At 38.6% G+C, this 23400-nt stretch overlaps 1 protein-coding gene across 10 annotated transcripts in view; it reads right to left on the reverse strand.

Annotated features, from left to right (window-relative positions):
- SLIT2 (slit guidance ligand 2) overlaps positions 1-23400 on the reverse strand; it is a 411548-nt gene that overhangs the window by 83265 nt on the left and 304883 nt on the right. For all 10 annotated transcript variants that reach the window (XM_043544596.1, XM_043544595.1, XM_027832060.3 and 7 more), the window contains 7 exons: positions 22625-22696; positions 20719-20862; positions 20415-20578; positions 16051-16201; positions 8244-8318; positions 3711-3854; positions 1787-1930 (listed from right to left, as the gene is read on the reverse strand). In XM_043544596.1, coding sequence (XP_043400531.1) covers positions 1787-1930; positions 3711-3854; positions 8244-8318; positions 16051-16201; positions 20415-20578; positions 20719-20862; positions 22625-22696 — 894 coding nt within the window. The remainder of the gene's footprint in view (positions 1-1786; positions 1931-3710; positions 3855-8243; positions 8319-16050; positions 16202-20414; positions 20579-20718; positions 20863-22624; positions 22697-23400) is intronic.

The raw sequence follows: 23400 nt of genomic DNA on the forward strand, positions 1-23400 counted from the left end.
TCTTTTATTTGCTCCAGAGAATAAGTTTCTCATCTAAACTGACAGCTAAGTTGATTACATGTCAGTTATAAAAATGAATTTACTTCTACAAGTCTGAGTACTTTTGGCATCTCCTCACTTCACCACAACCCTATTGACAATTCCATTATTTAGAAACATGCCATCTTTAATATGCACAAATTAGTCACTAGGTGTAAAGTGTCTCATTTTATGTGGAAAGAGGATTAAGTACTTTACTGAGCGGTGCTTCCCACTGTAATTACTTTTTTGGTAACCTGACTTCCTTAAACAGGCACTGTTTTTCCTTCTCCTCTCCCCTCTTTTCCTTTTCCTCCCACTGAATTAAAAAAAGATTTGAAGGCAGACAACCCTTTGAAAATGTATTATTTCTAATACAGCCATTCCTTTTCACAGAAAATTGGACTGTAGTTTAATGCTCCATCATACAGCAAGTCTGAATTAAGTTACAAGGTAGGATTTAGACTATACATTAACTGCAGTTTCAAAAAGTAGAACACCAGTGTCAAGAATGCCAATGGCCATGGGAGCCCTGTAATACTAGGGCTTTCACAATTGGTTCAACTAGTGGAACGTGGCAATCATGGCAAACTTCTTATTCTAAATACTCTGGTGTAAACAAAGGAACATAGGACCTGGAAGGGACCTCCTGGGTCATTGAGTCGAGTCCCTGCTATTACAGGCAATCCTGTCATATAATTTCATTCACAAATTTATCAAGCTCCATCTTAAAACTAGTCAGCTTACCCCCTCTACTCCTTTTAGAAGACTGCTCCAGAACCTCACTCCTCTCATGGTTAGAAACCTTCTTATAATCCTCAGTCTATATTTGTTCATGTCCCTTTAGACACATTTTACCCTCGTGTCTACCCCCCACACCTCCACCCCTCTAAATATTTATAGAGAGCCATCATATCCTCATTTAGCCTTTGTTTTGCAAGGCTAAACAAGCCAAGCTCTTTTAGTCTCCACTCACACAAGAGGTCCTGCATTCCCCTGATCATCCTAGTAGCCCTTCTCTGCATCTGTTCCTGTCCGAATTCATCTTTCTTGAATATGGGTGACCAGAACTGTACATAGTATTCAAGATGAGGTCTTACCAGTGCCTTGTGCAATGGCATTAATACTTCCCTAACTATATGCATTTCCAGTAGAAGGATCACATCTGCTGCTGCTGCTACTTTTTTAAACAGACACATCGCACTAGTGGCTTATATTCTTCCTGTGATTGACTAATACAGCCAGATCTTTCTCTTTCTCTTTGTTTCCAACTGATTAACAGTTTATAGCAGAAATTCTTATTAGTTCCTAAGTGCATGCCACTGCACTTCATACTATTATATTTCAAGCTATTTCTATGACTCTAGTCCTCTAGGTCATCCAATTCTTCCTGTATGATATTCTGATCCTCCTCTGTATTGACAATGCCTCTAGACTTTCTGTCATCAGAAAATTTCGTTAGCACTCTTCTACTTTTTGTGCCAAGGCCATTAATGAAAAGTGTTAAGTAATATCAGTCCCAAGACATTAAAGAAATTAATGTCTGTCAAGGAACACTATCAGTAAGTGTTTAAGGACAATGCCTGTATTCACATTTGAATATGTGCTTCAAGATGGCCCAGGACACAGACTTTCTGAAACTGACTATTGTATTTTTCTTTAGTGTAATCTTAATGTACACTGCAAGATTATGCAGAGAAAATACAAATGTTATAAACACGAGAGTGGCTTCAAGTCCTGGATAATCTAAAAATATAATGTAACTTACAATGTAGAGAGTGAATGGAGAGTATCAAAGGCACCTGGAGCAACTGTAGTAATTTGGTTGTCATATAAGGAGAGCAAACGGACAGAACTCAGTCCTGTGAAACTATCATTGCCTATACAGCTTATACGATTGCTCCTTAGCATCCTGAGAAAGAAAGGATTAACATTTATTACTTTAGGGAAGGTCCAATAGAATGATTTTATCGAAACATCTTTCTATGTTTTATTACGCTTACTTAACATTTACTAAATTTAATCATATACTACATCTAATGTATGAATATTTTCTTGAGCATTAACCATTTTGGTGTTCAATATAGTTAAACATTACAAAAAATGAAGTATAATTATATCATATATATATTTATATTGTATTGCAGAGCAACAAACTAAACTGCGGCATATTTTTGAAGACACCATTTATTATAATGAAAACTCACTGTAATTTTAGTGTTTTAGCTATATGAATATTTCAGTAACTTTACAGCTCATGTGAAGATACCAGCTGAGAACTGTGACAGCTCTTTCTCTTTGCTATCAGACAACTGCTTCTACAAATTAAACATTTACATGGTTATTTGTTACAATTTTTATATATTCTGGTGGTATTTCAGTCCATATTTCCGTTCATTAACATATGTAAACTAAATTGCAGGAAGCACTCTTAACTTGCTCAACAAATCTCAATTAACAGAAACCAGTATGATTCTAACACAGTGAGGTATGTGATTCAATTAACACAAACCACAGTGATTCTAACTGTGAGGTATGCCCCCCAGGGGGCGATGGAGTAACATCCGGGGGGCACGGCAGAACTTGGGCAAGCCCCATGGGTGAGGGAAGAGAGGGAGTGCCACGCAGCCCTACTCTGCCTACATTTCCTCTCTGGTCCTGATCCCAGCCCTGGCTCCATGGCCGGTGGGAAGACAAATTCCATTACTGGGAAGGGGGATGCAAGAGGAAAAGTTTGGGCACCACTGTTCTAACAACAAGTAGAAAGTTTAGAATCTTAAAAACAAAAATAACTTTTCTAAAAATAGACTTCTCTAAGTAATATTATAGGATCAATGCAGTTTCAAGTTTTGTTGTTTTTGTGCTTGATTGTTAATAAACCCTAGAATAATTTTTCCTACCTAGATTCATAAGAGCAGCAACTATCACTGTCAAGTTTGAAATAAAAATAAAGCTAAAGTTAAATTTAAAATCTTCGGTACAACGTATCCAAAAATATCTGCATCCTTCTTTACTGCAGAGCCCAGAAGACTGTAGCTGTTGGCTCCGCAGAGGGCTGATCTGCTGATTAGAAAGTTTAGAGTACAAGAGAAGCCCCATAACAAAAACAACAGTTCTGTGGCTGAGAGTTGAGGAGTTACCTAGGAAGCAGAGAGGACTAGATAAGAATGTAATAACAGCTTCAAGCCAGAGCCCACTGAATCATCATCTTTGGCTAACTGGCATTAAATCGTTCGGGAAAGACCCTCATCCCTCATTTCCACATCCACTGAATCTATCTCTTTCCTCTGGAGTAATTCTCAATAACAATTACCGTGGACAGAATAAAAAAATCCTATTCTAAGGATGTGGCAGTGCAGAATGCATAATTTCCATGGCTACAGAGGAGATGGTTATTTCCATCTGCCCACAGAATCAGGAGCAGCCTCAGCTGCTGTATAGTTCAGTAGGCATGTACAGTTTTCGTAGACAAGTAGCCACAGAAATGAATTTCAACTAGATCAGGCCCGAAGTTAATGAATTCACACTCTAAGTGGAAAAGCTTGGTGTAAAATGGAAGTAAGAGCTACGATATGCTTCCATGTTCCATATTTTTTTCTTCAAAACGAAGGTTACAAAAAACATAGGAATTTGCGTCAAGTCTAAGATCTGGCACAGAACGGGAAGAAAGACAACCAATTAGTTAGACTTACAATGTTTTGAGACTTTCTAGTCCTTTAAACATCTTGTGTCTAATAGTCTCCAAACGGTTACTGGTGAGCAACAGTTCATTCACACCAGATGCTCCTTCAAATGCTCCTTCTTCAATATCTGTGATCTTGTTATTGCTCAGATTTCTATTTTACATTCATGAAAAAGAATGAAAGAAAAAAGTCTTTTTTTAGTGTCTTCGGCTAATTAACTGTTAAAGAAACACTGCAGACTACCATAGCCTTAGGCTACTTTAAGTAGTTACTATGTAAAACTGGAGAATAAATTCATTTCAGTAAAATATCCAATACAGAGATTTTAATCCTGCAAAACAAATTTCAGTACAAATTTAACAATAGACTGGGATTTTCAAAGGAAGTTGAGTTTTTATCTCCCACTGAAAGAATCTCAGGGTTGCTACCAGTGCCTGCATAATACAAGAAAAAATTTTCATCAATTTCTAAAGATACTCAATTGAAATACAGTGTGTTAATGTTTTAATTCCTTGCAGTGTTTTGAATCCGAACAACAATGTAATGTTGGTACCTGACAAACAAAACTGAAAGGAACTAGTTTAGTTTCAGTTTCTAAGCTGAGAGAGATACAAAAAGTAAATAAGTAGCAGAAATGATGACAAGTAAATGAAATATTCATGATCTGTACTATTACTAAAAAAGGTGAGGAATTTTTAAACCAACAAGAGATATGGTTTATGTCTCTCCTCTTGTGGAGAGCAGTTCTAAAATATGGGAAGAAAATCTGCAAAAAACGTTACACCATTTTTTGCAGTTTTTTGTCAAAGTGTTGAAATTTGACTCAAAACAAGTAGCAGTGACTTTGTATTTGGAAAAAGTATCTAATTTCAGTATTTACACATTGCTTTAAAGATTTTAGTGATACATCTGCAATACTTTATTTTGCTCTCTTCAAATACCCATATTCATATTTACTTAAATTTTAGTTTAAATAACACCAAATATGTATTTATACACAGTATGATGTTATAATACAGTAATGACTTTTTACAAAGCAATTACATGATCAAAACAACATATAAAATGAAGGGATTCTAAAGTCTTATTTCTTTTACTTGCTGGTATCTATGATATTTGGAAGAAAAACAAACATAATTTGGTGTTTTTTGGAACATCGCTTTTATTTATTCAGTTTAAAAAATATATTATTCATTACATCTAAAATACATAGTCACACCAGAATGAATCTGTATCAATATCTGACAAATGTAAAACCTAAGGTTGTTGCTTCAGCTGAGTTTTGACTACTCAGTTATTGCATAATATTTGTTTCAAATATACCTTGCTCTTGATGAAGGATATGATTTGGTCTGTGGTTAAAGCACAGGTCTGGGAACCAAGAACTCTATATCCCTAATCCCAGATTCACAGATGACTTGATGCGTGGTCCAGGACAATCTCCTTAGTTTCTTATTATCTGACTTTCTCCATGTGTAAAGTGGGAATATTACTATACTATTTACCTAGTGTTCAAGGATTAGTTAATGTTTGTACAACTCATCAGTGAGGCAAAGTGATATAGTGTTATTACTATTGACAGAACATTAACTCGATTAAATATTTAGGCCCTAGTCCTCCAGTGTGCTGATCTATTACCTTTCCCCTGCATTCGCTGCTTGCAATAATAATGATATTATCGGAGTATATGACTGATCTTGATGTGTTACTCATTAGTTTGGAACAAGCAAGGGGACAAGTAGGTGAACAGAAGTAATTGGATTGTCAGGCTTGCTATATAAACAATTTGATACATAGAAATTGTTAGGAAATAATTGAAAAAGGATTGACGTGACTAGTTAGTTTTAATGATTAGGCTTAATTATGGAAATGCAGAATGCCACAGATGGAACAGGCACAGGCATTGGCCTTATGATAATTGGGGTATCAGAACAAATCTGGGTATGTATCCATGACATCTAGATCATAGAGTATCAGGGTTGGAAGGGACCTCAGGAGATCATCTAGTCTAACCCCTTGCACAAAGCAGGACCAATCCCCAATTTTTGCCCCAGATCCCTAAATGGCCCCCTCAAAGATTGAACTCACAACCCTAGGTTTAGCAGGCCAATGCTCAAACCACCGAGCTATCCCTCTTTAGTATTAATCTGGGCTGAAATACTATATGCAAGTTAGATAATGTGGGGTAGAAGGTACCATGCCTAGTCTTCTTTCCTTGGGTACTCTCAGGCTCTGAACAGTTGTCAGCTGGATCTGTGGCCTTCTGAGGTTCTCCACTTGCTAATTTTCATCTATTTTTATTCATCATCTTTTATACTGTAAATATTAAATGGGTTTATTACTCTGACACTATATTGGTTACACAGACTGTTTGGTTGGATAAGTTTATGCTGTGTAGCTGTGATGGTTGTACCAAGCCCTTTCAGGCCCCTTGCAGGAGACCTTGTGGTCCTACCACACCCTGCCCCAGGAAAGAGAAGTGAAGGTGGGTCCTCTAGGCCTGCTCAGAGAGGCCCCAGGAGCCTGAGAGAGAACCAGAAGTAGAGCTGCAGAAAGCAAAATGCTGCCAGAAGGAGAGAGAGGACCTGAGAACTGTAACCCTAAGGTAATGGGTGAAAGGAAAGAGATTAGGTGGGAAGAAGCCCAGGGAAAACAGTAGCAGCTAACAGATAAGGGAGTATTGCGTGACTGCTGTTCATAGGGTCCCTGGGTTGGGACCCAGAGTAGGGGTGGGCCCAGGTTCCCCCCGTGGCCACTGGAGAGGTGGCCTAAGGCCCAAGAAGGAGAAAAGACTTGTTTAGAAGCCCAAACAAAGGGCTGGAATTTAAACGATTCAGGGATGGGATTGAAGACCCTGGTAAGGGAAGACAGACCATCTGGTGAATTCTTGGTTACCCAACCAGAATGGGATTGAACTTGAGAGAGGACCTGGCTGGAGAGCTGGGGCAGGGAGTACTGGTGAAGACAAGAGTCTCAGGGGAGAAAGCCCTGGGGGCAGTACTTTATAACAGGGAAGGGAACAGGGAAAGACTTAAAAGTTAGCCCAGAGGGGACTGAGAATTGAGCCCAGAGACAGGACTGAAGACACTAACAAGGGCACAGCATAGTCCTTGTTGGACCTTTGTTACTCAGGAAGGAGTTCATTCATGCATATTGGCTGTGTGTGACTTGGCCAGAAAGTTGAGCCACTACGACCGGCCTAGCGAGTTCAACAACCTATAGCAGGTGGCAGGAGCAGAAAAGATTGCAGCGCCACTCCCAGCCAACAGGAGGCACTGCTGAGAGATGAGTACCCCATCACAGTAATATTAATAGGAGCATAATTATTTGGCTTCTTTGTAAAGTTATAATTGAACCTATACCACTTTACTGCCAATCATTTCAATCCCAGAGAGAAGGGGGATTTCTTAGGCAATCTCAGGGGTAGCCCATTTTGGGAAAGAACCTGTGATTGATTATTAATAATAAAAATAATAAACAGTCCTAAATGACTCAACTGTGACCTAGAGTGACAAAGTATGGGTGAGTGAGTAGTTAAAATGGACATGGCATTTGATTTTTGGTCTCTCTGAATCTGCTATATGAATACTGATAAGTACCACCAGTGATGGTGGTTTTCGTGGGGGGTTCGACACCCTCCCACTAGGAACTGGACTGTGCATATCGACTCATTTCACATATGGCTACTGAACAACCCTCGAACTGTGATAACTTTTGGCCATTACTAACCTAGGTTGGCTCCTTTTTTACTGTCACATGTAGCAGTCATTTTATTCTTCTCTTTATATAAGTCAACAGTGGATCATTTTTCATGAATTTGCTGGGATTGTATTACCTTTCCTTGGTACTTAGGTTTGCAGTTTGGAAGAAACATTAATAAAAAGACTGAACACTAAATATAGCTACAAAAAAGTGATATGTCCTCTTTACTCTCTGACAAGTATTTCTGTCCTTCGCTAAGCTTAAACAAAAGACTTCTCATAGTGGGTTTTTTGTTTTGGTTTTTTGAAATGACTTATGAAACTATCTAAAATTCTCTTGGAATATGAATTGTGGACATTAATTCACACGGATGAGCTATCAAGTCATTTTCCCAATAATTTAGTTTTGACATTTTCCCCTAATGATAGTTTGATAAAGCAAAAAGTCAAAGGCACGTCCTGAATGTGCTGAAAGAGGCAGAACAGCATGGTTAGGGAGTAATAGAGGAAGTTACAAAAGATTACTGGAACTGTTTTTGAACTGCTTAGGTTGCTAGATCCCTGATTTGGATGAATAACAGACCAGCTGGCTGAACGCTAAACTAAAGGTGTCAAAGCTGTACAGCATGAGAAGTTGCAACTGACTGTGCCTTGCTCCACAGAAAAGACCTGCCAACTTTCATCTAACTCAGTGATTAGGTCAAACCCATGCTACAGTACACCTTTTGATTTCTGAATGGAATATACTGAATCTCTCAGGTGTGAACAAATAAAACTTACAGAAAAGTACACCAGTGAACTAATATACCATTTGAACAGATGTCAGTGAAGATAAACTTACATTTTACGCAGCTGAGGAAGCTTCTTAAAGATCCCAGTCGCCTCTAACACTGTGAATTCATTGTTATTCAGTCTCCTGGAGAAAACAGCAACAATACAGTCACAAAATTATTCCAGCACCAACATGGCTTGACAGACTATTTTCTAGATTACATGATTTTTTTCATAATATTTTAACTAAAATATCTGCAGTACTCAGGTAAGATTTCAATCTATGCTTCCATTTCTAATTCTGTAGTCCCGGTGTACACAAATCTGCCATCTCAATTAGAGTTAAGAATGCACAGGGCTCCAGGACCAAGAACAGAATGTAAATATTATAAATACAAAATCTGAAGGGAAATATAAAATATGTTTTAATTTAGATCCTCTCTCTTTTTACTGATAAAGATGCATAATAAACTAACATAAAAGTCCATTGAGGGAATCTGATGTCTGCATACCTTCTACCCTAATCTGGCTTCTGGGATAGGGTAATACCACTATGTTGCTATCCTCTCTCCTCTTGCTACTGGGAGGGAAAGCAATTGGCAGAACATGCAAAGAGCTAGTTGTTGGCAATATTCAATTAGGGAACAAACAGGAGCAGCCTCATGACCCCATGAAGTTGTCATTTGTCACATCTATCAACTTTGTTTTTGCAAGAGACTTTCAAGGTCCAGGACTAAAGGGCTGCTCATCTCTCTCCTTCACGAAGATGGGGGAGACTGCTCCATTGTTGAAGTTTTATTCCCCTCAGGGACAACATATGACAAATATTCCAGGGATGGTCCCATAGCAACTTGTAAATAAAAATCTTGAAGTATATACAAACAACTGAAAATTGTCCAGTGTTCATTACAGGATATTGGGTGGAGTCTGATAGACATCTGGAGAGTCTCACAGAAATATCATTTACAAGGACAAAATTATTCTTTTATGCTTCCAGTCTCTTGACTGGGAATAAAGGGCTCTACAACTTAGCAGTGTTTTTAAGCCCTAGTGTAGGCCCATGATTGCTAGCTGGTGTCAACATGTTCGGCCTTAGACCACTGACCTCAGGTCATTCCATTCCATCTATCGTCAGTGTCTAAGAAATCACCAAAAGCTACTCTTGTAGTGCTTCAGGAAGGTAGGTAATGAGCACCAGATGGTTGTTTGAAAAATCTTAAAACAGTGATTCTCTGGCCCAGAAACCAAAGCACCTTTAGCAGAGTGAGGCCTGAACCCTGAGAGACTGTTAACTTGGGCCAACGTTTATATTTCAATATGGTATGCATTGATCCATGCATCTAATACACAAAAGGCCATCTTCCTTTCTTAGGCTTCTTTAAAAGAAAAAAAATCCAACCCCCTTGTCTCGTTAGTTTTAGGGTGCTAATGTTTGAATCTCCTTACCCCATTTAAGGATGGAGTCTAATTACCTTTTGTTTAAAGATCTGGGACTAGGACCAAACCAGAGGAGATGAATGCCTGGATCACTATGGAACTCTAAATCTGACATCGGTCTAAACTGGGAAACACTTCTGAGGGTGATCTTGTTGGGAAAGAAGGTAGAAAAGGAAAACGGCGAGAAAGCTGCTAGTTCACCCATCCTTCTAGTTGAGGTTATGGCTACCACTTTAAGTGATAGCCAGAAGACAAGCATTGAGTTTATCAATTTGAAGTGCACAGTCTTTTCAACAATTGATTGAAATCCTACAAAAACTTGAATTGGGAAAGCGAACAATTGTTTTGGACAGATGTAGAATATTTTCCAACCAACCTGAAGTACATAGGACATGCATTTCAAGAGGTGCAAAGCGCCCACAAATTCAAATGAAGCAAATGAGATGGAAAATCTGGTGCATACTGACCAATGAGTGTGACTACACTGAGTAACCTTTAAAGTGATCTTTGATAGGATGGAACAGGGTTTTGGATTCTATCCTTTCTACATCAATAAACAAGTTTACCGCGGACATGTAGCACTTCCTGGAAGAGCTGCTTTCCTACATGTTAACAGACTATCTAACATTGCAACACAAGCCTTCTCTAATGCCAGCCATTCAAGTATCAGGAGAAGCCTGTGAGGAGAAATGGGGGGGATCAGGCCCAGGTCCAAGAAGAAAGGGAAGGGTCTCTCTAGGACACAATAAGCATTTTCATAGCATCCTTTGTGATACAGATGAGACTCAATTGCAGTAAACCCAAAGATAAACAGACACCCTGGGGATACACAGGCCATGTAGTTCTCCTTGGCTTTAGCTTGTAGAAATGTAGTGATGTCATGAGGTAAGCTCTACCACTGGAAGCCTGAATATTCCAGAATAACCAGAAAATAGTCACCACGGAAAGGGGAAGAGGAAGGGATTCATAGACTTCAAGAGGGATTTTTCTGCTAGGCTCCTTTGAGCAAATCTGACATTTAAGTAGCTGTTAGCAGCAATTGCTGCTTCACATGGAAACCAGAACTCAGATTTCCAGTCTGCTTGTCAAATAACTGTAAACTAGACTTCTTCATGAAGAAGCAGGTTGAATCTTGATAAGATATTGGTGGCCTCCAAAATCAAAGGCCACTGCTCTTAGTTGAAGCAATGTTAGAATCACCAACCTGGTGCCTAGCTCTGACATAGTGCTTTTCATCATTAGATCTCAAAGCGCTTTACAAAAGATGTAAATAGGAAGTTATTAGGTACCATAGTCAGATCTTGGTGTTAGGGAACGATTTTAAGATTTTTCTCTCTATTTTGGAGTTTCTTGGTAGTTGGTAGGTTATTCCTGTATGAAGGACAAGGAAGATGGGATCAAGTGCTGGATCCTTCTTGTTGCAAGCTGAGGTTCATGCAGAATCATTGCTTTTGGTGCTGCATGTGTGGTGATATAATGTACACTACTATAATAAAGTCAAGTCCTCAGTGGACCTGCAAGGAAGTAAGACACATGGCCTGAAGGGTTGGAACTTGTATGGTTGTGGATCACATGGAATTTATATAGTAGGAATTGAAGAACTCCTCTAGTGAACAGCTTAGATTTTGAATTGTTAAATATTTGTTCAAGAGGTTTGTTTTCTATGATCATCGTATTCCATACACATAGCTCTAAGTCACATTGAGAGCTTCTTTCTCTATTGTTCCATTGGTGTCAGTGTTCTCCTGGCAATGGCAATTATGCTGGCAGTGTTTGTCATTGTGTGCTGGTGATGCCACCATCAAGTGTTTCTTTGCTTGAAAGTAGGATATTACACTGTCACTGGTCAAAGCAGATAAGGAAGCAACAAACTGAGGGCATCAGTATAGCTTCTCAAGTTTGGACTTCTCAGGTTTATGGCTTCTCTTTTAAGCTACTATGGCGGAGTGTGAAATGAAGTGTGCACAACAGCTGAGCATTTGCAGGAAGCTGTGTACTTCACTGACACTCTGTGGTGCTGCTAAACTTTTGATGGCAACTATCCAGTTTGTTTCTGGTGTTATGCCAGCTGCTGAAAAGTTATAGCGAAAAACAGTAAAGAGGATTTATAGAACTGATATTTTGCTCCATTTAGAGTGAGGTTCTTCTCCTGGAGTGTCTTGAATACTGATTTCAGTGATTTGTCAAGGGCCTCATGAGTTGTCCCACACGTCAGAAAGTAATCAGCAAAGTATCTTACTTCCGGGATGCCTTATAGAGCTTGTTGGATTGTGTTCCAGAGCACCTCAATAGCAGAACAGATACTGCGTGACCACCTCCTGTGCCCTTATTTTCTAAAGGACTTTGGGAACAAATAGCAGAAGAGGAAATGATTAGAGCAAGGCTTGGTTCACTTGACAGTGATTCATTACCCACAATTATGCCTCTATCCTGGCGCTATTATTCATGTGTGTTGCAAACAGGTCTGTGGCTGGTCCTGAACTAATCCGGAGAAATATTTTCTTGATGAAATCCTAAGTGCTGAGCCAGTTCAACCCTCCAAGTGCATGAGTGGCCCAGATAGCAAATAGGAGAAATTCTGCAAAAGAGAACATCTTTCTCCTCTCCTTGGATAGGGACTTGCTGCTTGTTCCACACTGCTTGTTAATTAGCTATAACTGCAGATATTGTGTCTTAGCGTACATCCACACTGCAATAAAAGACCCACAGCATGGCTGCAGCTGACCCTGATCAGCTGAACTGGCTCATGGGGCTAAAAGTTGAAATGTAGATGCTTGGGTTGGAACTTCAACTCTGAAACCCTGCAAGGTGGGGTGGATCTCAGAGCCCAGGCTCCAGCCTAAGCCCAAACATCTACCCTGAAATTTTTACCCCACACCCGAGCCCTGTGAACCCAAGTCAACAGACCTGGGCTCTGAGCTTCAGTGCCATGAGGTTTTTTTTTTTTTTAATTGGAATGTAGCCATACCTTTTAAGGCTACAGGCCTGGAGCCAGCCAACCCTGAACACCTGAGCATGAATCTCCTGATTCTCCTCTAAGAGCAGTAGGAAGTTGTAGAGTTTTTTCAGGGAGTTCTCAGGAAGAACAGAAGTGAGTACAGAGGCTGCTGGGAGCGAGTAGGCTCCAGCAGAGAAACCTGAAACCTGGGTAGGGAGACAACAGGCAGGGAAGGTCTGGGAGATTGCATGGACTTGAAAACTTTATTTTGAATGTTTGTTAATTTAATAAAGCAGGGACCCCTGACTGGGAGAAGGACTGGGCCTGGAAGCCAGAACCAGAAGGCTGAGCTCCAGCCAACAAGGTCTGGGAGTAGGCAGCAGGGAAGTTTGGAGCTGTGCCAGCTTAATGCTGGCGGGAAGACTTTTGTGTTTGCTGTTTTTAACTTTAAGTTAATACACCAGACCCTATTAGAGGATTTGTAAAAGCCTCTTTTTAAGTTTGAGTAACCAAGAGGGTAAACTGAGGTGAGGGACTGCTTATAGGGCTGCCGCCTCTGAGGCCATGAGGGGTGACCGGGAGAAGGCCACTCATTGACAAACAGCATGGCTCTAGATCCATCCTTGAGCTTGAGGAGAGTGATGTGGTATTTCTCATCAATTCTAGAATCCTTAAGATGAGAGAGATAAAAGTTGCTCCCCAATTCCTTTCTGCTGAAGAGCAGTGACGATTAGCACACAGTGAAGATTCTCCAATGCAATCTGCATTGATTTCTCCCACAACCTTAAGAAAACACTCAGTTCTGGATGTCACCCACTTTGCAGCTCCCCTCACAGAGCATTGATGGGTCCATGATACAACCTTTGTTGACAAATACAGGATTCCCAGTAAAACAGAACCTTTGAGGCTGAGATGCCTGGATCTTTTCTGCCGTGTCCACTTTCTTGCCCATTGTCAAAACTGGGTCCTCTATGGAGGGATGTAGTGTTCTGGAAATAGCTTCTATCAAACTAACTTGATATCTTTTTTTTTTTTTTTTGGGGGGGGGTGAGATTACAAGATTGCCTGCTGAAACAACCACCACTACCTGCCTCTTCAGCTACTGCCCTATTTCTCTTCTTTGTCAAACTTAGTGGTTGTAGACAACGTGTTCACTAACTTGTATTCCTCTCCTCCAATTCCCTCTCCATCTCCATCAATCAGTTTCCACTCTCTCTACTTAAACTGACCTCACCAAAAAGTTTTTGAATGACTTCTTAGCCAAAGACCAGTGCCTCTGCTCTATCCTCATCCTCCTTGACTTCTCTGTACTTTGACACCACTGATCATTCTCTTCCTCTTGAAATCCAAGACTCCTGCTTCTCCTCCTATCTTTCTGATCCACCTGAATTGTATCATTTGGTGGGGTTTTGCCTTCTTTCTCCTTCAGTGGGCACCTCCCAAGGCTGAGTCCTTAGCCCTTGGCTCTTCTCTCTCTCTCCATCATATATCTAGGCACTGTTATACACAAGCATGGCTTTACGTACTATATGTCAAACTTGCATATTTATTTCTCCACTAAAAACCAGTCTCCCTTGACCCAATCTTGCATCAAAGCTTATCTTTCAGACACCTCTTCATTGACATCTATCCAGCAGCGCAAATTTAACATGGCCAAAACTGAACTTTTGCTTTTCCCACAAAAGCCTCCTCCTCTCCTCAGTTTGTCTATCCTCATGAACATCACTTAGCCCTGCAATTTGGGCATCCTCTTCAATTCAGTCCTTTCTCTTAACTCACATATCCAGACTATATCCAAGTCTTCTTGTTTTAACATTTCAAGGATTTAGCCTTATTGGTCTGTACAGACTGCCAGGACCCTTGTTCGGGCCTTCATCACCTCATGCCTCAACTACCATAATCTCATCTTGACATCAGTTACATTGCACCTCCTCCAATCCATTCAAAATGCTGCTGCTAGCACCACCTTTCTGGCTTGTCATTCTGACTATATTATATCTCCCCTCCTCCAATCCATTCAAAATGCTGCTGCTAGCACCACCTTTCTGGCTTGTCATTCTGACTATATTATATCTCCCCTCCTTGCGTCTCTCCACTAGCTCTCACTCTTCCACTGCATTAAACACAAGCTCCTTGTCTCTGCCTTTAATCCCCTTCACCATTTAGTCCACCCTATCTGCCAGGTCTACTAGCACATCAAGGCATCAACTCATAAGAACCGCCAGACTGGAGCAGACCAATTGTCCATGTAGCCCAATATCCTGTCCTCCATCATTTTGTATGTGTAGTTGCAATTATGTTTTCCAATGTGCATTACTTTGAACTTAACAACATTGAACTTCATCTGCCATTTTGTTGGCCAGTCACCCAGTTTAGTGAGATCCCTTTGTAACTCTTTGAAATCAATTTTGGATTTAACTATTTTGTGTAATCTTGGAACATCTGTAAACTTTGCCATCTCACTGTTTACCACATTTTTCAGATCATTTATGAACATGTTGAACAGCACTGGTCCCGCTAAAGGTCCTTGGGGGACCCCGCTATTTACCACTTTCCATTGTGAAAACTGACCATTCATTTCCTACCTTTTATTTCCTATCTTATAACTAGTTACTGATCCATGAGAGGACCTTCCCTCTCATCCTCTGACCAAGCTTACTTTGCTTAAGAGCCTTTTGTGTGTGACCTTGTCAAAAGCTTTCTTAAAGTCCAAGTACACTATATCTAAGGGATCACACTTGTACACATGCTTATTTTCACCCTCAAAGTATTCTAATAGATTAGTGAGTCATGATTTCCCTTTACAAAGGCTGTGTTGACTCATGTATGCATCTGATAATTCTGTTCTTTACTACAGTTTCAACCAGTTTGCCTGATACTAACGTTAGGGATGTTACATTAGCTTTCTTTCAGTCATCTGGCATAGAGGCTGATTTAAGTGGTAGGTTACATACTAGTTGGTAATTCTGCAATTTCATATCGGAGTTCCTTCAGAACTCTTGGTGAATACCATCTGGTTCTCGTGACTTATTGCTGTTTATCAATTTGTTCTAAAACTTCCTCTATTGACACCTCAATCTTGGACTGTCTTCTTTGTTACACGTCTGTACACCACCGAGCATAATGTGGTCCTGCTTCTTGATTGGGTCACCGAGTTGCTATTTTAATATAAATAAAAAATAACACCCTCCCCCCCCCCCCCCACAATAAAAAAATAAAATAAACAGTGGATAATCATGGAGTAGAAACATGGCATGGTACAGCAGTTACCTTATTAATTCGTTAGTTTAGATATTCAGTTTTGCTTTTTGGGTTGAATGTTAACAAAAATGTTTTAAATTTGGTTATAACATCATTCAGTATTCAAAACAATGGGGAGAGGGAAGGGAGTAGTTTGAGCTTTTTTTTCCCCCCCTTTCTTTTAAGCTGTTTTGACTTTTCATACCAAAATGTTAGCTGTACTCCCACTGACGAGCAGCATGTTATTGCGGGTTGAACTTACAACTCTGCTGTGTACTGGGGTACGTGGTCAGGAATTTTGTTGAGCTTCTGATTGGAGCAATCCACTGTGGTTCCTTCACAGCGGCATTTTTCAGGGCAAGCCAGATCTGCAAAGCAGTCTCCACTTAGTTTTGATCGGTAATCTTCGGTGCCTGTGGAAGAGTCAAGCCAAAATATAGACACTAAGTCCACAGAGTATGAGATTCATTTCTCATGAGAAAATTAAAATGATAGATCTGCAATGCAGACTAAAGGCGAATAACTTGAGAAATGTTTCATAAACTTTGTGCTACTAAACAGACATTAAGGCTTCAAGAGAGGGTTCAAATACAGGGGCTTGAGATATGCTGGAAAACTTGTGACCAAGTTCGTGGTGATGGGAGAACACTGAAAACTTATGCTTTTCACAGCTGTACTTTCTGCTGATTGTGCTGTCAGTCAATCTTGCCTGGTTTACATCTAATTACACAAATGCCACTGATTATTACAGAATTTATTTTTCTCTGTGCGTCAAGATTTAATAGATTCTTCTATGCCATTTCTTTTTTCTCTTGTTATTCTTTTTGTTGACTGGACTTCATTAACCTTCTATATTCATTTCTTTTACAGTCCCCAATCCTCCACATAATCTCAAATACAGAAGATTCAAAGCCCTATTTTCTCCTTTAATTTTAAAAGTGTGTAATCCTGACTTAAGCCTCAGCAGCTTGCCATGCTGTAGAAAGCTGCGTGACGTTCCATGGTGCTTGACAGAACCATGTTTTACTCATACCTTGCAACCACATGGTTAGATCAAGCACAACAGAAAATCTCGCTAAATTATCATAACTGCATCCACTAGGCCAAGGACAAGAGCAAGGGAAAAAGAGGAAGGAGTAGGGAAAAGCTACAGAATCTCTTGAAGTTTAATACTTGCTTACATGACATGGCATTCCTATTACAGAATGTCCACTGCCACTGTAACAGTATTAGTGTCACAGCTTAACTAAAAAGTAGAAGAAATAGACCACACTGCAAGTTTCTTCCACCATTTCCCACAATCAACAGAATAAAAATAACATCCTATACATATCAGAAGAAAACATCGAGTAAGGAACTGAGGGTGGGTGACAGGGAAAACAGATACAAGCTCAAAGGACCTGTGGGGTCTTCTTGGACAAAGGTGGAAAGACACTAGTAGAAGAAGGTGCACCAGGGATGGGAAGTACACTGTGATTTAGTTCAGACACTGAACTTTACTTACAGCCAAAATGGTGAACTCCTGCAAAAGTAAAGATAGCCAAGGAGGAAAGAAAGACAGAGTAATCCCAATTAAAATAAAAACATGAAACTAAGCAGTCTCATTCTCTTGCCTCGATATTATTTCTCTGATTACAGGATGTTGCAATGAGGCACCATCTTTAGGACAGAGAGAAGAATTCATTTTAAGTGGCATACAAAACTTCAATTAAGCTAAAGGGTAGAGATTAATTATGAACTATTTATAGGATGATACTTTTCATGTGTTATAATTTATCATTTTAAAAATTCTTTTATTATGATAGAGTAATGCTGCTTTATACAAATGTATGCTAAGCCACTTAAAATAAAAAAATAATCAAAGAAACTTTGGGGAAACAGTCACAAGTGCCATAGAACAAAAGAGGCCTCACATACTATAATATTTTAGCATCTACTTAGCTTCAAGTAATGTATATGACATAACTACCTGAAATATTTTTATGAACGAATACAAAAGCAGGATTTGTTCAAGTTCCTGCTTTATTACTGTTATAACCTTTAGTCTCCAAACATGACTCTGTGGGAATACTATTAAAATAGTTTAAGGTCTGTGGACCCAGATCTCTCAGCTATAAAAAGTCTACATTCAACCTGCTATAGAAAATGCTGATTTTTTTAATGATATTTATCTAGGCAAAGTGTATCCAATTTTTTTAATGGAACTTTGACAATTACTTATGAGCAAGAAAAATTGTAATTTGCATAGTAGTTAAAACTAAATCACATAAAATATTTAGGTCAAGATCTCCAAAGTTTGAAGAAATGTTACACATTGTACTCTATGTCCATTATTTACTTAATAGGAAGAGGATACACCGAAGCCACACTTCAAAAAGTACCATTCTCAGAACTTCCTGATGTGTTTCACGTTTTAGCAATTACATTTTTTAGTAGTATATTATTTCTTGTAGGTAAACAAATCAGAGCTATGTGTGGCCATGTTATAGATTACCTGTTAAAGATATTTGCTAGTAAAATGCTTCTAATTTAGAGACAAAAGTCATTTTGGCAATATTGAGTAGAAGTGTCTCTGTGTGAGGAATACAGGTGTTCTACTCATTATGGAATTCAGGAGGCGAGAGATTGGGGAAATCAGATCTCCCTCCCCCACTTTAAGCTATTTTAAAATAATAAGTTCCTGCTGCTGCCAGTGATGGCAAACTACCCTCCTTGCCCAGTTTTCTTTTTTCCCTGCAAAACTCAAGCCAACGTATTAGTAGAAGGACATGAAAAATGTCACACGATCATTCCAGCTTAAAGAAAATTGCATGGCAATAAAAGCAAAGCTGTTAAACACACCAGTTAAAAGGTAATAAGGTAAGATCAATCAATAAATCAGTATTTAAAACACTGCAGAAAGACAATATACATGTAGTGTTTGAAAGAACAAGTGCATTCAATTAACTAATGTAAATATTTTTCTAGATATTAAACTGTGAGAAGCTTTTTGTAGTTATACTCTTGTGTACTTGGCCAATTGATTATTTATCACCTGTTAGGAACATAAGTATTTTTCTATAAAGAAAGCAGTGCATACGCTTGACAGCAAAGGAAAAGAAACAAATTTCAAAGAGCTAGGGCAATACCATTTTTCCTTTGGAAAAATACAGTACTTTAAAGTGATGTTTACATTTCTGTTTCACCCCAACTCTTAAATTTTGTTTCCTATTTAACAAAGTATTTCTAACTCACAGTGTGTGTGAGAGATTTTAAAACGCCTTTAATGAAGAACATCACCATTCTTTTCCTGGCATTCTGTTGTGATTTCATAAAACACAGGAATCACAGGGTCACAGGTGAGCAAGTAATAGTTGCAGATACACAGCAGAGAACTGCTGGTTTAAAGCATAAAAGCAAAGCAAGAAAGGGTTCCTTTTTTTTTAAAGTGGCTTTAAGTTGTACTAGCTCTTTGACAGAAGGAAGATTTTCTGTGTTTAAAAGCAGCTCAATAGCTACATTTTAAAAACAGTAGTGTTACAGTAGGTAAGATATACAAGGTAGGTAAAGATGTCAGTTGGAATATATAGTAACAGGTGCAACCTTCTAACTAATGTAAATAAAAGTATCATTTTCATAGGCTATGTGCAGATTTGTGAGACAAAAAAGATATCAGGAGCTGCATGCAAAGCCCTCGTATTCAGAAAACAGAACTACTAGTAATCTACACAAGAAAATATATCTATCTACAGAGTATTGACTATACTTAAAACACATGCATCTGTTTCCTAAAGCTATGACAAATTTTGCTTTTGGGTGGGGAGAGGAGAGGGTGTCTGCAGTTAGTCAGTCTTACTGCAGAGCCAAACCTACCTGGAATGAAATACTGTTCTTTAGCTAAATAAAAACAAAGAGAAAAAATAGAAGATGCACCTGAATGTCAGCAAGCAGAGAATGCGTTCTACTAGATTAAGTATGGACTACAGTTAACCGCAGATAATTACGTGAAAAAAAGTGTATTCACCGCAAAAGCTGATAAATGACATGTGAATAGTTATAACTATATCCGGAACATGGATAATAAACAGTTTTCCTTTGGTAGTTGCACTCAAGGCTGAATAAACTGTAGAATGTGAAATGCACCTGGAACAGCTGGATGCCATATGACAGAGGTTAGGGCTTGGAAAAATGTAAGTAGGAAATGGAATAAGATTAGAAAAAGCAAACAGTAAATTTCAGTATGAGGTAAGCTCCCTGTGTAACATGAATAGGTCATGTTTCCATATTTAGCTGGAAATATTTAGATCTTTCATGTATTCCAAAGCCTTGTGAAACTTTGTTTAAATGATTTACGATGGTGATCCTTGTAGAGAATAACTCTATCATTTCATTCTGAAGTTCTGTATATTACATTTCCTCTGTTAGATTTAGTGCTAGTTAGATTTAGTGCCAAATGTGTTAACTACACTATGTTCCAAGATCAGATAATGTGAGCCGCCCATTATTTTCCCCTTTGTTCAGTAGAAGAACAAAAAAGGTTCTGCAATGTTTAATAATTCAGTAGAGAACCAGCTGCTTTTATTAAAACTTCTGTAACCACTGTTTTTGGCAAGAAAAGAGAAATAGCAGCTGAACTAAGCAAATTACCTGAGCAGCGGAATTTCTTGCTTTTGATCTGGCCAATCCTTTTGTTTGCCAGACGGCGGGGGCTGGTGCAACGGGCACCGCTGGTCTCAATAGGGTTTGTATGAAGATAATCCGCCAGCCACTTCAGATGGCAGTCACAAATAAATGGGTTCTGAGCCAAATGCCTTTCATGAAGGGAAAAAAAATTTTTTTTTACACATTATTTGCAATTAGTCTCAACTATTCCTGAAATGCTCTTATGTTATAGAAGACAAACATAAATAGAAAGTTCCATTACATACAACACAAGTAAAAGTATACATACAAAGTCTGAATTGCACGTAGGGGTGAAAAGGTGCCTTTAGCAATGGTTTGAAGCTTGTTATCATACAAAGAGAGAAGGTTCAGGTTGTGTAGATCTTGGAAAGCATCTACTCGTAGGCAATTTATCTTGTTGGCATTTAATAATCTGTTATATGAAAGACAATTATAAAATAGAAAGAATTAGTTTACTGTCACTCAAGCTTCACTGTGCTATCACTAATAATTCCTTGTACCCATTTGTAACTGGAACAAGATTATTTTGTTTGATATTATACAAGCCTTAATTAACAAGCGCACAATTTTTTTTTTTACTGAATTAAAAACTTATTTAGGTGTTCTGTAATTATTCTGTACCATTTACACATAAAAATTGAAATGCACTAACTTCTTTAGTAAAATCGCAGTGTTGTGTATGTTCATGGAATGTATATAAGTGGTGTTTATCTGAGCAAGGAAATGAGCTTGAGAAGTCAAGTCTGGGCAAGGAAAACTTTGCCTTTTTCCCAAAAGGAGGACTGAACACTGTGTTCATTAGCTGGAAGAGATGTACAGTGGCATGCTTAATTACATCTTACTAATCAGCATACTGCCACATTTCCAGAAGTTGTAGTAAAAAACTGATGGCACAGAATAAGATATAGTCCAGAGCTATCCTGGATTTGATTTTCTTCTCCATCTCCAAAGACAAACCCTTTTGCCCTGTCCCTCCCATATTACAAATATAAAAAGGAAGAATGTTTTTACAGAAATCTATTACCTCTTTTAAACAACAAAAAATTTTAAGTATACCATGAAACTTGTTGGATTTTTAAAATCAAATCCCTTTCTTATTCTCCCCTTTTTTCATTTATGAGGGTGAATAGTGAAGTTAGTGTGTTCTATGCTTTGAAAAACTGGGTTTTACTGCAATGTAAAGGTGGATTTGTATTTGAATAGAAGTGTGGTCAAGGGAGGACATGCACTTCAAATAAATTTTGTAGCTCCTTTCCTTATTTTATCAGAGTATAGTGGAGCTTTCAATATAGCATGAATAGAAACAAAGATTTATCTTTGATCTTTCAGTGAATAAATATAATTCTTGGTAACAAACTCCTCTCAGAAGGAAACAAAGGTAAATGCTTTCCTGAGTACTGTATCAGGATCTAAAGATGAAACATCAACCCCAGATGGTGCTATGATTTATATTTTCACATCACTGACTTCCTAGTTTGCCACTTTCTTCCACAAGTGAAGGAGAAATTTTGCCATATCACATCTCTATAAAGTCTGGGCAAGAAATGCTTCTAATCAAGTGGATAGATGTTATTTTCTAAGATCATCAGACTTTACAGCTACAAGCCAGCGATTCCCAGATTCTCCACTGCAGAACATCACTGCTGATTTATGGCTTAGTGCACACAATCCATTTTTAGACAGTACTACAACTGCACTGTCAATCCTGCTGAATCTTTTGAGAAAGGCTGAAAAACATATCACCATGATGCTCCTCTTGATACTCACTGTTAAATCAAATATTTCTACTGTGATAAATGTAGACTCTCTACTGGTACTCACTGTATACAACACCTTCTGCTCAAGGATCTCAAAGCACCTTGCACAGTTATCTAATTTTCACAAGACAGGTTAACATTATATCCATTTTAATGGGGGGCAAACTGGGATACAGAGTGTATATGACTTGATCAAAGGAACACCTTACAAACAAAAGTCAGAGCCAGGGATAGAATCTAGAAGTCTTGACACCTCTAGTTTCATCTACTAAAATTAATGATTTCACCGCGCATCTGATATTGCATATAGGGATAATTTCCTATCCCTTCTTTTCTGGGTACATATCAAAGTTTCAAGAACCATCTCCTCTCCCACCAGTTAACTCAAAATGAGGTAAGCATTAAACAAATACTCACAGCAATTGTAAAGAGAAGAGTCCTTCAAACAGGCCTTTAGGAAGTTCTGTAATTTTATTTCCATAGAGGACACTGTAACAGAAAAAAACCAATCAAGGTGGCTACTATTAAGATACAGGTTTTCTGGATCTGACTTGGAAGACAGAAAGAAACTTCTTCCATCTTCCCTGAAATGATTCTAAACAGAAATAACCAAGACATTTGGGACTTAAAACTAAGACCTCGGCAAGCTCCCCTGTATGGGTGCAGAAATCTGCTCCTACAAAGACCATTGCAGGATCAGGGCCCAAGTATCTACTTTACTTTAACAAGTTGATAGGAAACTTAGTCTACTGATGAACTGGTCAGTGGGTAATAAAGTATAAGTACTGACAAGACGACTTTCTTCTAAGCAATTTTTTTTCAAAATGTACCACATAGCTCCAGATAGCAGCCAGTATCACTGACAGAGACACCCTGACACTAAAGATTTGTCTGAATTTGTTTCTCATTGTTGAGTCTACAGAAGACACTAAAATAAAACCCTATCCTACTCTTTCAGAAGTGGAAGAGTTTACTTGCTAATCCCCAGCACACTGATCTGCCATATCTCCTAATGAAATATATCACCTTCTTTACTGTGACACATGATATAAGTCAGAATGTTCATTTGACTAAGAAAATTATTTAAAAGGCCAGTAAAGGTTCCCAAACTGCAGCTCTGAGACCAACAATGGCACCTTGTGAAGACCCTGGAGGCAACAACCGATGTGCATGTTAAAGTAGGTTTGTAAAAT

The sequence above is a fragment of the Chelonia mydas genome, chromosome 4 (genome assembly GCF_015237465.2).
Source record: "Chelonia mydas isolate rCheMyd1 chromosome 4, rCheMyd1.pri.v2, whole genome shotgun sequence".
NCBI classification, from domain to species: domain Eukaryota; kingdom Metazoa; phylum Chordata; order Testudines; family Cheloniidae; genus Chelonia; species Chelonia mydas.